The sequence below is a fragment of the Chiloscyllium plagiosum genome, unplaced genomic scaffold (assembly GCF_037043375.1).
Source record: "Chiloscyllium plagiosum isolate Xiang-an unplaced genomic scaffold, Cpla_swu_hap1 HiC_scaffold_9, whole genome shotgun sequence".
NCBI lineage: Eukaryota > Metazoa > Chordata > Chondrichthyes > Orectolobiformes > Hemiscylliidae > Chiloscyllium > Chiloscyllium plagiosum.
Window position 1 is genome coordinate 64,068,895 of NW_028270147.1, and position 18,606 is coordinate 64,087,500.

The window sequence follows — 18,606 nt, forward strand, 5'->3', positions numbered from 1 at the left end:
GCAGAAGGGACAAGGTGCATGTTTTCTCACTTTTTAAAATTTATTCGTGGGATGATCTGTCTACACCAGAATTTATTGCCCATCCCAGAGGGCAGTTAAGAGCCAACAGCATTGCTGTGGTCTGGAATCACATGTCGGCCAGGCCAGGTAAGGATTAGAAACAAAAAAAACTGCAGGTGCTGGAATCCATGGTAGACAAGCGGGAGACTGGAAGAACACAGCAAGCCAGGCCACATCAGGAGGTGGAGAAGTCAATGTTTCAGTTGTAACCCTTCTTCAGGGCCTGGAAGGGTTAGACCCAGAATATTGACGTCTCCACTTCCCGATGCTACTAGGTTTTTTGTATTCTTCCAGCCTCCTGCTAAGCCAGGTAAGGATGACAGTTTCATTCCCCAAGAGACATTAGTAAACCAGATGGGTTTTTCTGACAACTGGCAATGGGTTCAATAGATTCTTAGTTCCAGATATTTATTGAATTCAGATTCCACCATGTGCCATGGCAGGATTCAAACCTGGGTCCCTAGAATATTATCAGGTCTCAGGATTAACAATCTAGCAATATTAGGCCATCACCTCTTTGGACTGTCCTGAAGTTGCTATAAGCATTAGCATTCATTTATTAGTCTATCAGATATATTGGGAGCTTTGTAAGCTGAATGTCTCACATTCAACAGTGTGTCCGTACTGTGATATTGCTTAAAATTATACCCACAGGTGTCATGATCGAAATCTCTTATAAACTGAACAAAATTTGTATTGTTTGCATGTGCTCTAGTCCTTCAGTAATATTTTAGTGAGAAAAGGCCGAGAGTGATTTGGACTGATTTCCACGAGCACACAGAGTCAAAGTAAATACAGCTGCACAATACTTTATCCGAAATGGTTGGGATCAGCTGGTTTTCGGAATTCAGAATTTTTCGAATTTTTCGAATTTCAGACTAAGTGACAGTTTGATGGCGAAATATTAAAAAATCTTACCTAACAGCAGACTCACTGGGTAAAATGGGCCCTGAAATAGAATTGAGGCCTACCAGTGCTGGGCCACGCTGACGCCCGCCCCCCCCCCCACCCCCCCATTGCATCCGAGTGACATGCATTGTTTGGGTGTGGAGTTGGTTATCTGTTTACATGCCAAACAACCTTGTTAATGAGAAAAAAAACTTCCCAAAAAACTTTGGATTTTGGAGCTTTTTGGATTTGGATAAAGGGTTGTCTACTGTACCACGTTGTTCTCTTAGTTTCTATTATCTCATTGGATTTGAGTTCAATAAAAATCTGGAGGTAAGAGCCAAATGATTCAAACAAAAACTCAGCAGATCCTATGAACAAACAATCCAGGCATCAGTGATCACTGTCAGTCACAAAAATCCTTTAAAATTATGTATTTCTTTCGAGGATAAGCTTTTGATTTCCCTTCAACTTCTGCACCAACTTAGACTTCCTGAACGTCTACTTGCTGCTCAATTAAAATTAAGAGGAATGCATTCCACTGACTTTAAAAGTCTGCAAACACCAGCATGATTCCAGCTTTGTAGCTACTTTGAGCAAAGCACAACAGCACATAGGATTTTCTGTGCCCCAGTTGTCAGCTTTATGGAACAGAGTCGAAAAGCCTGGCACTGGAAAAAGCACAGCAGGTTAGGCAGCATCCAAGGAGCTGGAGAGTCGATGTTTTGGGCATAAGTTTCGAGCATAAGCCCTTCATCAAGAATGTGGTAGAACCGGTTGGTGTGAGGTTAGGGAACTACGAGGTTGGAGGCTGTGGATGGGAGATCTCCTGGGATGATGAGGTTGAAGGGCTAATACCCGAAACATCGACTCTTCTGCTGCTTGGATGCTGCCTGACCTGCTGTGCTTTTTCCAGTGCCACACTTTTTAACTTTGACTCTCCAGCATCTGCAATCCTCACTTATACCTAGCTTTATGGAACAGACACCTTCAGTGACCTGATGTTTGCTTCTGGGCTTCTCTGAGTCCCAGCCCCTCAGCAGCAGTGAGAAATCAACCAGATCAATATTGAGCTTTAGCTCCCTGCAGACTCCTCAGAGCTGATAGAACTGCACTTTGGTCACGTGAATCTTGTGCCGTTCTGCTGCTTATTCAGCTCCAGGCTGGTGTTGACATATGGGCTCAAATTCAAACCATCTGCAGTCCCGTGGTATGTGCTTTATACTGCACAATAAGTCACACAGTCACATTTTCACACCAAACTCATGGTACTGTGGTTGCAATTTTGATTAAAAAATAATTGTTTTGAAATCCTTTGCAAATGCATTGCCACTGTCTGAATTTGTGCTGGAGCTCTGGGCATGCTGGGAGTTATAGTCCTCTGCCCTGAAAATGCACAGTTTGAACCCAAGAATAGACATTCTCTCATACTGTATGAATGTACACTTTTTTCATGGTGTTACTGGATATTCATTGGCAATGGAAGATTATTCTCTTCCTTATCTAAGGCTGCTTATTTCAGTTATGGCAACTAGCTTGGATCAATATCTGTGGAGAAGATCAGACTCCTTCTAGTACATGAGGTGGGGTGATTAACTCAGTGAATGAGGGAACCATGTAAGATGTTTGAGATGATCACCTTTGTTGCTATTGGGTGATACAGCTCTATCATATTGCACAAAGGCAAAGTACAAAGACAAAATATATTTTTATGTGAAATGCTTCTTTTTTTGTTTTGATAGATCACCTGACTTTCATGAAGAAATAAAAATCAAACTTCCTGCTTATCTGACTGATCACCATCATCTGCTGTTCACTTTCTATCATGTCAGCTGCCAACAGAAGCAGAATACACCTTTGGAGACCCCAGTTGGATACACGGTACCAGCCACATTTTCTGATTTTATGGCGTATGACATGGTGCTAGTGCTTGTGTGATATTCAAAAATAGAATTTCAAAACGTTTAAACTTCTCCTTTGTGAATGCTGTTTTTATTTTTTCCCACAACCACTTCTATCTTCTCTGAAAGACATAGACTCTCATACTTTGCAGAGTCTTAATGAGTGAGTGTAAATAAGTTATTTGAGTTAAGAGAGGCGATGTGGCCATTGTGATCAAGGCTAATCTGTTTGTACTCAGTGTCCACAAATACTTACACTTTCTAGCATTTGCTACCAACTGGCGGTCGGGAGTGTGAATGCTTTCTGTCCTTGGGCTGGGTGCACTCAGCTGAAGTCAGGGTTCGATGAAGAAATTTAAGGACTGAAAACTGGAAGCACTTTGGTCCCTGTATTTGAACTACCCTGCAAAACTTAAAGCTGTTTTAACTGTATTTGTTTCTATTGGATTTATCACGATTGTTGTTTAATCCTGCAATGTGCTAAAAACATAGAAAATACATGTGACACTTGCTGTGAACAAATTCCTCCAGATGTGATATAGCACACACAGTCCTGGAAGGATGTTATTATTTATTATTATAATATGCCTCTTAATTTCCTGGTATTAGCTCATTTCATTAAGGGATACCAGTGACATGCATGCAGTTATTTTTGTAAGAGTTTCAAAGTAATATCCTCGGGTACAGGTCATTCTCAGCGTATTCATCCATGCAGTCCTGGGGAAGTATAATTTATGGGAATAACTTAAAGTTTGCCACCACACGCACAGTCCAAGCAGATGCACAAAATGTGGACATTGAAAATTGGTGTTAGTAGCATTTTATTCACTTTGTTCTTTTAATTATAGTGGATTCCAATGCTGCAGAATGGACGCCTGAAAACTGGTCAGTTCTGCCTTCCTGTGTCTCTTGAGAAGCCTCCACAATCTTACTCAGTATTATCTCCAGAAGTAAGTTGTTGAAAATAATTCAAAGTTTGGATTGCCTTCTTTCTGCGTGATAATTAGACAGGTTTACTGCTTGCTGGGCGAGGCTGACAGGATGATGCAGTAATTAAGCAGATACCCTTTCATCTCTGACAACAGTGTTTGAGTTCCACTCCTGCTGACAGTAATTACATATTTATTTGTTTCATATCTTAATGTGCATTTCTTTCCCTTTGGAGAATAGTGAGGAAGTATTGAAATGATTAACCTATTGAACCATGTTGTGAATACTCCTTTTATTGCCAACAGATGAGACTGTAATGTAGAGCTTTCATCTCAGAGGCAAGGCATTACCTTCTGAGCCACATCTGCTGTGTAAAGCTGTGTGATCTGTAGCACGGCAATCATTTTGGAACTGGATTGTTACAGAAAGATTTATAAATATGTTTTGGATTTTTAAAAAGAATAGATTTTGAATAGATAATTAGAGACATAGGGATGAATTTTCCCAGTCTCTGAATCATGTAGGCAATGGTGAAAGTACAGTGACATAAAGAAAAAGGAAATCAAATTTTGAACCCAAGTTTTGAATGGTGAGACAAAATCTATGTTAGTAAACAGTGAAAGGTTATTTGCATGATTTGACATCTCATCATTACCTCAGCTATATGCAGCTTGCTATACTCCCACATGTGGAGAGAAACCACAGAGCAACAATTTTTGACATGGAAGTCATGATGGGCTGACCTCCAGCTGATCTCCAGCGTTCCACCTTGCCCATCATTTCCCAACATCACAGGGCATGCTCCAAGGTAATGATCACCTGCATCCTTTATCCATGGAGCTTGGCATTGGACACGCCCTGGCTCACCACATCATCAAGGCACATTTCCAACTTACTTCGATTACAGTTACCTACATCAGTACGGTACTTCAGAATGTATCAGCATCTTGCGTTGAGTTGCTGCTGTCAGGTCACTGCTCGCAGAGACAGGCACCCATCTTGTGGAGCAGGGTCCATCTCAGGGTACTTAGGTTGCTCATTTAGTGCTCTCTCACTTTGCACTACTTGGATGCTTATAGCATCGCTGACTTGCCTTCCTACGTATTGCTGCCTCATTCAGAACTTACCATATATCTGTCTTGCATTGCCTTTTAGCACAGATACAAAGCTAGGAGGCTTCTTGGGGCTGGCAGCAGTTATCAGTCAAGAGGTGAACAAAGGCAAAATACTACTGATGCTGGAAATCTGAAACAGTTACTGGAGAAGCTCAGCATGTCTGGCAGTATCTGTGAGTCAGAACTGGTGAATTCACAGCAAGAAGTGGAATTGGATGAAGGGATGGAGGTGGTTGAAAGGGGAAAGGAAGAAGAATCCAGACAGGCATCAGTAACTTGCACCTGAAAGGAAGAGAAAATGTTCCTTGTTAAGGAGTGAAGTGAGATGAAGAATGAAATGGAACTGGGGACCAGGACTGCTTTGAGACTGCAGAAGGTGATGCCAATGGAGAGAAAGGTTGAGTGTGCATGTGACAGCGCATGGCACTAAGCAAAGATCTCAGAATGCAGTGGGCACAGCTGTCTCATGTCGAATGTCTTAGAAATAGCTGAAACTTTGGGTGGATTCAGAAAATGAAGGATGGAACTTGAGTTGGAATCCATGTGGGGTTAAGGTGGATCTGGAAATAATTACTGAGGAAGGAGATGTACCCGTAACAGCAAATTTCAGCAAACACTGGGAGAAAGGTGGAAAGCAATGAAGGTGATCAATCCAAAAGATTAAAATGGGAATTCTGTCGCAGAGTAGAATAACATCAAAATGGGCATACCTGGAAGCAAAGTGGCAGTGGATTAAAAATTTGAATAAAGATAAACTACTGCAGATGCTGGAAATCTGAAACAAAGACAGATAATGCTGGAGACATTCAGCAGGTCAGGTAGCAACTGTGGATAGAGAAACAGTTAACATTTTGAGTCTGGTATCCCTTCTTCAGAATTGGGTGAACATGATGTCATACTACACTAAGCTATGTCAGTGACACTCCTACAGCACATGCTAGCAAATACATTATCTGTGCTTAAACCGGATAGCCATGCCTAAGGGCACCAGTCTTCAGCCAAGTAACACTATCATCACTCAGGGGACACCAGCACAGTAAGTCAAGAGCAGTGCCTGATCTCAGTATAGGTCTTTTGACATGGTTCATCAGCCATTGGGACATTCAAAATCAGGAGTGCTATTTCATTAAAATCCAGGCATTGGACCACAACCAGTCGGGCAACTGGCCAGGGGATTAGTGATAACTCAGTGATGGAGCTTCAATATGTCTTGTCACTCATCAGGTTGGGCTATCCTAAGTCAGTCAGAAGGGTGGATCATGGTTAGTCTTAAACAATGACAAGATGTTTTGCTACACTGGGTGTTAGGGAAAGATAGCAGTCTCTTAGACATTGTATGGCAATTAGGAGGACAGGTCTATTTATCTTCAATCTTAGAATTATAGTTGGTCAGATAGGTGATCATATAAAGTAACGGTACATTTCCAAGTGTGAGCTTCTAGTTTCAGTTATTGTAAATTCAGAATGATCACGTTTTTTACAATGTACTTATGCATGGTACATAGTAGCACTTGTTCAGGGCTTGCAAACTCCATGTTAAAACATGGCTTCTTGTGAAGTCTCACAGTCTCTCATTTGTGAACCAAGATGAGCCCAGGTCTCTGTTTTCCTAAGGCCTGAGAAAGATTTGACTCAATATTTCCAGGTAGAGCTGTACCTGGAAGTATTGTAAGTAAGAGCTTCATGTCTCAACTCTGCCAGCTTTTCTTGCGCCAGATGCTCTGTTTGATCCAAACGTTTAAATTACTAGTTAATTGTGAAAGTTTGAGTTGTAAAAAGACAAGCATAATTAGAAGTTTTGGACAGTCCAACAGGTTCTTTGTAATTGCTTTCAGTAACTCCTCTAGATGAAGATTCATGTTTTCAACAACAATGTAATTTCGGCAGCTGCAGCCATTTCCTAGTTTCCAGTGCGAAATGTAAACAAAGCCAGATTAGCTGAAACTGCTCAAGTGTGACTGGCAACCTTAACCTTAAACTGCAGTCAAGTCTCTTTCCCTTTTCCTGTATTGCTTCTCTGGTAAGTTCTCTCTTTCCAGAACAGGCTTCTCTTTTAGAATTGATTATTCAATAATTGAAGCTCATGTTTGTCAGGGATATGAATATTATATTTACTGAATGAACCTTTACTAGGGCATATTATATCTCTGAATGTACAGGATCCTGTTACTATTGCAGGTACCACTGCCTGGAATGAAGTGGGTGGATAACCATAAGGGAGTATTCAACGTGGAGGTGATAGCTGTATCCTCTGTTCACACTCAGGTGAGAATAAACCATGCCTGATTTGCCCTTAGTTATAAAATAAAGCTGCTCTTTTTGAGGATTGAATTTAGCTTCATAGTTTCTCCCTAAACTGAATATGCATTAAATCCGATATATATTCTTATATCACAAGCATATTCTTTGAATTTTGAATGTTTTTATCCATTCATAACTTCGGTAAGAAAATGGTGGAGTAGGTCCGTGGAAGGAAGGATGTAGAAAAGATGCTATTTCAACATATTTTAAGTGGAAAGTTTTGACAGAGATTCATGACTTGCCTGTACGTTTCTAGGTTTTTGCCAGGTGTGGTGGTATGGGGCTTTATTGAGAAAGAAATGAGATGAGTGAATGTGGACCTGATCATCTTTTCTCCTCCTGAGATATAACAGAAATATTAAAATTGATTGAAAATTAGTTAAAGAGCCCAAAATCTTAAAGATAATAAGGACAGCCCTGTAAGACTCGTATTACAATAAATAAAAATGTACAGGAAGTGGTGTTCTAAAAATGAGCACGTAACGGATAATAAATAGGAGTGAGAGTAAATTACATACACTTCTGGGAAATCTACAGCAGAATTGTGGAGGGCATTTTCCCTTTACACAGGCCCAGAGAGCCTTTAATGTCTAGGAATATTCAGGACTGCATAAGAAGGAAAAGAGAGACTTTTAAGAGGTACAAGGGGAGCAAATCAATGGTGGCTCCAGTGGAGTATAAAAAGTGTAGAATGAACTTATGAAAGCAATTAGGAGAGGAAAGCAGGGCATGAAAAAGCACTGGCAGGTAAGATTAGGGAGAATCCCAAGCTATTCTATAAGTATATGAAGAGGAAGATGATAACCAAGAGCAGCGATCATTAGGATCAAGAGGGCAATCTGTGCTTGGGACCAGAGGTAGTGTGTTAAATGAGTGTTTCACATTTATCTTCACTTTGCAGAAGGAGAATGTGATACAGAATTCAGGAAGAAGGGGTATCAGGTTCTTGAGCACTTTGACATAGATTGTATTGGAGGTTTTGGTGGGGAAATCTATTAAAGATTTTCAAACTTTTGAAGAATGAAATTATTTTGCCAGCTGGTGGGAGGTTTGGTGAAGAGAAACCACTAAACATTATCAAGAATGTGAGGAGGGAAAGTTTGCAAGAAATGTCTTCATAAAGTGGGTTATTGGAGCAGTGAATGCATAAAGTTCCAGCATCAAGACCACTCACTGAGATGTGTACATAAATCGTCACAAATATTATCAAAACAATGATTACAGTACTAGAACTGACATTGTTCTAAATAATATAAGGAAATAAACTTATGTTGTCCAAGTCTAAAAGTCAGCTCTGATACCCTTTGTACTTGTAAAGACTGAAAGCAGAGATATGTTTGACATGAATTTTGTTTTTAAGATATGCATTAAATATTTAACGCAGGATCCATACCTTGATAAGTTTTTTGCTTTGGTCCATGCCCTGGAGGAGCATGCATTTCCTGTACGAATTGGAGATCTGAGAATTCTGGAGAATGACCTGGAGAATGAGCTGAAGAACAGTATATCGGCCTTGAGTTCAGCTCAACTGGAGCCTGTGGTACGATTCCTCCACCAGCTTCTGGATAAACTCGTCTTACTGGTTGTGAGGCCTCCTATAATCGCTGGACAGATTGGTATGTCAAATTCATCAATCCTTATTTTCATTGTGACTTTTCTTTTGGATGTGTCATTAACCATGTGGTCCACATTTTTAGTTGGATGTGGGCTGCACTTTTACGGCACAATAATTGATTCACATTTAATTATGAATATTTTCCAGTCATTTCATTGTTGGCAATTGCATTGTGAGATATTATATTAAAATACAAAGCTATTTCAGTGTTAAGATTGTTTCAGTCATACTCCGGACTATGCAGTGATCCTGATCACTGTACATTTATCACTGAGCTTTAAATATATGAGTGTGAATGCAAATGTCAGTGAAGTAACTAGCTAATACCTACTGTTTAGGTATGTACACGAGCAATGATCTCTTATCTGAGTTTATGGAGAGTGCATTTTACCCAAGCATTATTTAGACAAATTTCAGAAAGCAAATTGAAAAATGGGAAATTTGTGTGAAATTTTAAATAGGATTATGTACTTATACCAGGATTATTGTAATCTACCTTTCAATGACAAATGGCTCATTTCAATTATCAAATTAACAATGATTCATAATAAAAAATAGCTTTCAATGGCAATGCTGCCCCTCCCAAAGTAAATTAGCAAATATCTCTTTTGTGCCAGATCCAAGTTGGGCAGGTAAAAATATACAGGACCTAACATCATTTATTAATATGTCTGATAATTGGATTAATACTACCATTAGCCTATATAACAAAATACCAAGGTGTTGACAGGAGTAGAGTCAGACACACGTGGATACCAATCCAATCAAGGAGATAATTAAGAGGCATTACAAAATTCAAGGCAAGATTGCAGATACTGAACATTAGTGACGTGGCAAAAGGAGTGGGGAATTAGGACAGAATCACAGTAAACAGAACATTTAACAGTAATAGGGAAGATTGAGGCCTTGGAGAAATTTGAACACAGATGAAAATCTCAGAATAGAAATATTGGTGGAAGTGAAGTCTTAGGTTATATTAAGCATAGTTATGTGGAACTTGCTACAAGTAGGATAGAGTTTTGGATAAGCTACAAGTTTATCTAGAGTGGAAGATGAGATCCTGTTCAGGAGCAAATTGAAATAGTTGAACCTGTAAGTAATAAAAGCATCATTGAGGATTTCAGTAGCAGATGCACTGAGGTGGGGCAAAGATGGACAATGTGTAAGAACCTAGAAGTAAAAGCAGGAGAAGATCATTCAGTCCCTTAAGCCTTCCCCACCATTCGAAATGAACATGGCTAATCCGCCTCAAAATTCAACTCCTTTTTTGTACTAGCTCCTCATAACCTTTAACTGTTCAATATTTGAAAAATCTGTCTACCTCCTCTTTCAGTAATCTATATTCCACAACTTGCTGGGCTTTTGAAGATAGAGTATTCCAGATATTCGTCATCCGCTGAGAGAAGAAATTCTTTTGCATCTCAGATTTAAATGAGTTTCCCTTTGTTCTATAACAATGTCTCTTAGTTTGAGACTCTCCCACTACTGGAAACATCTTCTCAATAGCTTTCGTTTAAGAACCATCAGAAACTTGTATATTTCAATAAATTAAGTACTTATTCTTCTTAGCTCTAATGGATAAATGCCTGAGCTATTTAGCCACTCTTGATAATTCATCACCTTCATTTCAGGAATCAGTTAAGTAAATCTCTTTTCAACTCTTTCCAGTGCTAGTATATCTTTTCTTATACATATGGATGAAAGCTTTACATAGTACTCCAGGTGCAGTCTTACCAAGACCTTTGTAACAAGTTTTCCCTGTTTTTAAGCTCCAATTTCACAGCAATAAGGTGAAATTTACTGCACCTGGAGTACTGTATGCAGTTTTGGTCTCCTTATCTGAGGAAGGATATTCTTGCTACAGAGGTAACGTAGCAAACTGATTCCTGATATGGCAGGACTATTGTATGAGGAGTGGTTGAATTCTTTCAGATTACATTTACTCAAGTTCAGATGAATGAGGGGGGATCACATAGAAATCTATAAAATTCTAATAGGTCGAGACAGGGTAGATGCAGGAAGGATGTTCCCAATGGCAGTGGAGTTCAGATCCAAGGGTCACAGTCTAACGATATGGGGCAAACCATTTCAGACTGAGATGAGGAGAAATTTCTTCACCACAGAGTGGTGAGCCTGTGGAATTCACTTTCACAGAAAGCAGTTGAGGCCAAAAAATTGTATCATTTTGAAAAAAAAATTTGGTTTTAGCATCTCTGGCTAGAGGAATCAAAAGATTTGGGGGAAAAGCAGGACAGGTTATTGAGCTGGATGATGGGCCATGACCACAATGATTGACAGAGCACCTTCAAGGACCAAATAGCCTATTTCTGCTCCTGTTCTCTGTGTGTCTAAATTTCTGTTTGCCTTCTTAATTACTTGCTGTACTTGCCTGCTCACGTTTTGTGTTTCATGCAATAGAATGCCCAGATCTGTCTGTGTTGCAATCTTTTTGGAGTCTCTTTCCATTTTATTAATAGTCTGCCTTTTGATTCTTCCAACCAAAGTGCATGACCTCATACTTTCCTACACTATACTTAATCTGCCAGGTTTTTGTCCACTCATTCAACCTATTGATTACACTTGATGATTTATTCTGTCCCCATCACAACATTCCATCCTAGCTATTTTTGTATTGTCAACAGCTGTGGTAACATTGCACTCTACCGTGTATATTGACAAGGTAAAAACAATGACTGCAGATGCTGGAAACCAGATTCTAGATTAGAGTGGTGCTGGAAAAGCACAGCAGTTCAGGCAGCAACCAAGGAGCAGGAAAGTCGACGTTTCAGGCAAAAGCCTTCATCAGGAATAGAGGCAGAGTGCCTGCAGGGTAGAGAGATAAATGAGAGGAGGGTGGGGAGAAAGTAGCATAGAGTACAATAGGATGAATGGGGGTGGGGATGGAGGTGATAGGTCAGGGAGGAGGGTGGGGGAAGGTAGCAAAGAGTACACTGGGTGAATGGGGGTGGAGATGAAGGTGATAGGTCAGAGAGGAAGGTGGAGTGGATAGGTGGAAAGGAAGATAGGTAGGTAGGACAAGTCCTGGGGACAGTGCTGAGCTGGAAGTTTGGAACTGGGGTGAGGTGGGGGAAGGGGAAATGAGGAAACTGGTGAAATCCACATTGATGCCCTGGGGTTGAAGTGTACCAAGGTGGAAGATGAGACGTTCTTACTCCAGGCGTCGGGTGGTGAGGGAGCGGTGGTGAAGGAGGCCCAGGACCTCCATGTCCTCGGCTGAGTGGGAGGGGGAGTTGAAATGTTGGGCCACAGGGCGGTGTGGTTGATTGGTGCGGATTTACCAGAGATGTTCCCTAAAACGCTTTGCTAGGAGGCATCCAGTCTCCCCAATGTAGAGGAGACCGCATCGGGAGCAACGGATACAATAAATGATATTGGTGGAAGTGCAGGTAAAACTTTGATCGATGTGGAAGGCTCCTTTGGGACCTTGGATGGAGGTGAGGGAGGAGGTGTGGGCGCAGGTTTTGCAATTCCTGCGGTGGCAGGGGAAGATGCCACGATGGGAGGGGTGGGTTTTTGGGGGGGCGTGGATCTGACTAGGTAGTCACGGAGGGAACGGTCTTTGCAGAAGGGAGTGGGGAGGGAAATATATCCCTGGTGGTGGGGTCCATTTGGAGATGGCGGAAATGTCATCGGATGATTTAGGGCAGCACAGTGGCACAGTGGTTAGCACTGCTGCCTCACAGTGCCAGAGACCCGGGTTCAATTCCCGCCTCAGGCGACTGACTGTGTGGAGTTTGCACGTTCTCCCCGTGTCTGCGTGGGTTTCCTCCGGGTGCTCCGGTTTCCTCCCACAGTCCAAAGATGTGCAGGTCAGGTGAATTGGCCATGCTAAATTGCCCGTAGTGTTAGGTAAGGGGTAAATGTAGGGGATGGGTGGGTTGCGCTTCAGTGGGTCGGTGTGGACTTGTTGTGCCGAAGGGCCTGTTTCCACACTGTAATGTAATGTAATCTAAAATCTAATAATTTGGTTTATGCGAAGGTTGGTAGGGTGAAAGGTGAGCACCAGGGGGGTTCTGTCCTTGTTACTGTTGGAGGGGTGGGGTCTGAGGGCGGAGGTGCAGGATGTGGACGAGATGCATCGGAGGGTATCTATAACCATGTGGGAAGGGAAATTGCGGTCTCTAAAGAAGGAGGCCATTTGGTGTGTTCTGTGGTGGAACTGGGCCTCCTGGGAGCAGATACGGTGGAGGTGGAGGAATTGGGAATATGGGATGCCATTTTTGCAGGAGGTGGGGTGGGAAGAGGTATAATCCAGGTAGTTGTGGGAGTTGGTGGGTTTGTAAAAAAGTGTCGGTGTCAAGTCGGTCGTCATTAATGGAGATGGAGAGGTCCAGGAAGGGGAGGGAGGTGTCAGAGATGGTCCAGGTAAATTTAAGGTCAGGATGGAATGTGTTGGTGGAGTTGATGAATTGCTCAACCTCCTCGCGGGAGTACGAGGTGGCGCCAATGCAGTCATCAATGTAGCAGAGGAAGAGGTGGGGAGTGGTGCCGGTGTAACTATGGAAGATGGACTGTTCTACGTAGCCAACAAAGAGACAGGCATAGCTGGGGCCCATACGGGTGCCCATGGCTACCCCTTTGGTTTGGAGGAAGTTGGAGCATTCGAAGGAGAAATTGTTAAGGGTGAGGACCAGTTCACCCAAACAAATGAGAGTGTCGGTGGAAGGGTACTGTTGGGGATGTCAGGAGAGGAAAAAACGGAGGGCTTGGAGGCCCTGGTCATGGCGGATGGAGGTGTGGGGGGATTGGATATCAGTGGTGAAGATGAAGCGTTGGGGGCCGGGGAAATGGATGTCTTGGAGGAGTTGGAGGGCGTGGGTGGTGTCTCGAATGTATGTGGAGAGTTCCTGGACTAGGGGTGATAGGACAGTGTCGAGTTAGGTAGAGATGAGTTCAGTGGGGCAGGAGCATGCTGAGACAATGGGTCGGCCAGGGTGGTCAAGCTTGTGAATTTTGGGCAGGAGGTAGAATTGACAGTAAACAATTGAGGCCGTAAGCCTAATCCATGTGGTTCTCCACTTGTTACAACTTTCCAACCTGAAAAAGGCACATTAATCCTGACTGTTTTTGCTCTCTGTGTTAACCAATCCCCAATGTATGCTAATACATACCCACTGTTATGCTGAACCTTTATTGCATATTTTGCAGAAATCAAAATAGAGTGTATATCTACAGAACTTGCCTTTATCAGCTTTGCTTGTTATATCTTCAAAGGACTCTACCAAACTTTAATATGATTTCCCTTTCTTATGTTTTCTAAATGTCATGCTATTTCTTTTTTAATATTGGATTCTAGTATTTTCCAAGCAATATATGTTAGGCTAACTGATCTCACATTAACGGTTTTACAGTCTGCCAAACCCTACGGCATCCAGTGAGTTCTGCAATATTTTGACAAAAGCGTTCGATATTTCTGCAGTGATATGGCTTGGAGACAGATGGCCGAATTAAATAGCGTTTCTACCCCTGTATTCTCAAGAGTAAAATTGAAACCCTCAAAATTGACCTCAGTGGTTCCTAACCAGACATTTTGAATAACCAATCCTAGACTTGCAAATAATCAATTCTCAACACCAGCTTGTGGCTTAAGTAAAAGACATAGCAATTTATTAGCAATATAGTAACTTGAGTGGAGCAAAATTAAATAACAAATTAATCTAATTGGAAAATGTTATTAACCCAAAAACCTTTATTTATAGCTCCACAAAAGACAAGACAGACAAACACAGTTATGGGATAAGTAAAAGAAAATGACAAGGCTGGCTAGATTATGTTAGTGGTTTTCATGATGTGCTCTTCTATAGGCATAATGATGGTTTCTTGGTTGATTTTCTAAAGATGTTGATTAGGGTCCCCTTTTCAGTTCACTTTGTGGAAGGTTAGGCATGGAGCTTTCAAAACTTCATGCTGTAGCATCAATAGTCAGACTCCGATTTCACAAGAAACATAGTCCAAAACCCAATTCTAATGCCGACCACTCCTTGACAAACTGACTGTCTCCTCTGCGAGATTGCAGTTACCATTCAGCATCTACTTGGGCATAAAGACTTTTCCAAACTTGCTTAACCAACTCATAGGTACTTGCCTCATTAATAGCCAACCTCTGCAATCTGTTTAAACATAAAGCTTTACTTGCTGCTGAAGTATCTACAGAATGTTTTGATCAGGGACCAACCTGCAATTCACTTCCAAACCTGGCATTGTGGATAAACAAATGCTTGTTTGATCTGTTTTTTTCCCTTGAACATGGACTGTTACTCACAGTCCAAAAGTTATATTTCAGCTCACATTCCGTAGTTCATAGATACAGCCTAAAATTTATAAAAGAATAAAGTAAAAATAATCAGTGAGGGCTATAACAACAGACACTTGCTGTAAAATCTTTTATTTTATTCTGTTCGCAGATTTAAATCAAAAATTGCGTTTGCTTTTATAAGGCCATATCTACTTAGAGTAGCACCACCGATGATCTCCATATCAATGCCTGCTCCTCGACACTGAATAAAATGTTACCATTTAAGCTACATTTTCTTTTAGTGAGTTTTGAGACGATTTGTAGCTCATTTTGAGGTTCTGGATGTAGGTTTGCTTGCTGACTTGGAAAGTTCATTTTCAGACGTTTCGTCACCATACTAGGTAACATCTTCAGTGAGCCTCTGCACGAAGCACTGCTGATATTTCCTGCTTTCTACTTTTATGTTTGGGTTTCTTTGGGTTGGTGATGTCATTTCTTGTGATGATGTCGTTTCCTATGGTGATGTCACTTCCGGTTCTTTTTCTCAGCGGGTGGTAAATGGGGTCCAAGTCAATGTATTTGTTGATAGAGTTTTGGTTGGAATGCCATGCTTCTAGGAATTCTCATGCGAGTCTCTGTTTGGCTTGTCCTAGGATGGATGTGTTGTCCCAGTCGAAGTGGTGTCCTTCCTTATCTGTATGTAAGGATACTAGTGAGAGAGGGTCATGTCATTTTATGGCTAGATGACATTTATGTATCCTGGTGGCTAGTTTTCTGCCTGTTTGTCCAATGTAGTGTTTGTTACAGTTTGTTACAGTTCTTGCACAGTAGTTTGTAAATGACATTAGTTTTGCTTGTTGTCTGTATAAGGTGTTTCAAGTTCAAGACCCTATACATGAAAATGAACTTTCCAGGTCAGCAAGCAAACCTACATCCAGAACATTTCCTTTTCTTGGTCTCACTTTCAAAATGCATTATTTTGTATATTTCTATGTCAGACTCCATCTGCCACCTACTTGTCCAATGTACTCAGTGCATTTTGTGCTCATGCCTTTTTCTTAAACAGCTAGGCTTTCAGTGCTGTGGACAAATGTATTTACCTGCCAAAAAATTCAGTTGTTGATAGGTTGCACACAATATTTGTTGTGAAGTGTTTGATTTGGTTATAGTGTTACATCATTTGTAACAAAGTCAATCTTGGACTTTGATGCATGTCTTTTGGAACATCTGCTCCATTTCCTCCATATAGAGTGGAAAGAGGGACAGAATTTTATAACCACCCACTGGCAACTTTGGAGTCAGACAAGCGGATTGTGGGAGAACTGAAATTTACAAGTGTCACTTCCTGCACAGCTATAATTTTTAGGATAGGAAGGAGGTCAGGTTGGCTTTGGATGATGGTGGGGAAGCCTGGCAAGTTTTCTTTCTTGAATCTTGAGTGAGAATTGAAGCAGGGGTTCCTCCATCAAGGTTCCCATCTTCTGATTGGGATCCAGCATGTGAAGTCTGCTGTCCCCACTGGACAGTCAGGTTGGCTGGCTGCTTTCTGGGGAAGGATATCCTCTCCGTCTCCATCCAATTAATACTGTACTGTATTAAATGGCTGCTGGGTACCAGGACCTGGGTACATTCCCCATTGAATTTTTAAGTGATGGCTTGGGAATCTGGCTGAGGAGGACAAGATGGAAAATTAGTTTCTACAGAGATAAAAATACAAATTGATTAGATTTCCAGAAAAGAAAATTGAAGTTTCATTTTTGAAGAAGATTATGGAAATAGAGAAATAATGCAGGACCAAAGAGAGCAATAATTGGTTGTCTTTCTTTTTAAGTTGTAATCAGACATTGAATGCATATTTCTGTAGATCAGGGACAAAGCTAGCACTAACCTCTGAAATTATCCATGATGAATATTGTTATTTGTTCCGTTGTCAGATTTTATGAGTCGAAAACTTAATGTTATCCAATCTAGGGTTTAAGACTTTCCCTGGAAGACCATGATTAACGGTCCCTTGGCTCATGGGCCTAGTTTTGCTCCTAATTCATATGTTTGTAAACAGCAGTTTCGTTTTCTGTGATTGTATCCTTCTATACACTTTTCTTTCTATTCTTTAGTAAATATGGGACAACCATCATTTGAAGCAATGACATCCATTGTTAACAGACTTCACAAAAACCTAGAAGCAAACCAGGACCAGCATGGCAGAAACAATTTGCTGGCATCATACATTTACTATGTTTTCCGTCTCCCAAGCACAGAGTCAAACCCCTCGTCACCAGGTGAGACCAGAATTTGAGCACCATAACTTAATGTGTCCCACACGACTAAAGAGTATAGTAATATAAAAGCACCAGCTACCTTGAAGTGCCATCTCAAATGATGACTGAGAGTGCAAAATAGGGTTAAATTTGCCTCATGTTTTCATGGAAGACAGTGGCATTTCGGTACTGTCACTGAACTTGCAATCCAAAGTCCCAGGTTAATACTTTGGGGACATTGCTTCAAATCCCACCATGGCAATGAAATTCAATTAATAAAGTCTGGGATAAAGTCTCAATAATGGTAACAACTATCATTGAATCCTGCAGAACGTCATCTGATTCAGTAATGTTCTTTATCTAGTATGCCGACATGGCAAATCCACAGAAATGTGGTTGACTCTTAATTGTCCTCTGAAATGGCTCAGCAAATCTCTCAGTTCAAGGACAATTAGAGATGGGCAACAAATGCTGGCCCTGGTTATCTCTTGAAAATATTTTAAAAATAATTTGGTTCATCATCACAAAACAGGTTGAGGGCTGTCCTGCTTTCCAGTTGATAACAGACCCTTAAGATGTATTTCATTATGTTTTCTGTTGTTTTTTTAATATTTGTCACTGTTTACCTCATATAATTCCTTAAGTAATGTGTTGCCAGCCCTCTTTCCCCCTTTCCAGGCACACCATCCCTGGCCAAAGTAAATATCCATTTTAATCCTGTTTAGTTATAATCAATTGATATGAAAGACTTGAGAAAAAAGGTGACACTTGCTGCATTAATGACAAACTGGAATCAGAAAGGCGTTTCTGACTGAACCAAACTCTATTAGCTCTATTGTTCTTGACATCTCTTTCTGCACTTCCATTTCAAACCAAATTTCCCAAATTAATAGTGTCTGATCTATATCATTATTTACCCACCTGAGTTTGAGTCTTGTCAAAAATTGCATTTTCAAGTTTATATATAACTCATGTCCTGTCCTGAGTTGCATCAGCTGAATTTGCATTGAATTTGAAATTGTGCACTGATCATGATTGAATCCTTGGCACAGGTCCCGGTGGCTGTGTATTGGGTGGGTCTATGCATTATGCTACGATGGCACGTTCAGCAGCAAGGCTGGCCAGCCTGAGTCTTAGTCGGTCCCGGAGTCTCAGTAACAGCAACCCTGATATCTCAGGTACTCCAACTTCACCAGATGATGAAGTGAGGACTATTATTGGCAGCAAGGTAAATGATCTCCTATTTTTAGGCACAGATGTGCATAATAAGGATTTAAGATAC

General features: G+C 41.0%; 1 protein-coding gene across 16 annotated transcripts in view; it reads left to right on the top strand.

Annotated features, from left to right (window-relative positions):
- dock7 (dedicator of cytokinesis 7) overlaps window positions 1-18,606 on the top strand; it is a 170,263-nt gene that overhangs the window by 63,379 nt on the left and 88,278 nt on the right. For all 16 annotated transcript variants that reach the window (XM_043699462.2, XM_087990702.1, XM_087990698.1 and 13 more), the window contains 6 exons: window positions 2,691-2,829; window positions 3,698-3,799; window positions 7,073-7,159; window positions 8,580-8,811; window positions 17,181-17,345; window positions 18,377-18,552. In XM_043699462.2, coding sequence (XP_043555397.2) covers window positions 2,691-2,829; window positions 3,698-3,799; window positions 7,073-7,159; window positions 8,580-8,811; window positions 17,181-17,345; window positions 18,377-18,552 — 901 coding nt within the window. The remainder of the gene's footprint in view (window positions 1-2,690; window positions 2,830-3,697; window positions 3,800-7,072; window positions 7,160-8,579; window positions 8,812-17,180; window positions 17,346-18,376; window positions 18,553-18,606) is intronic.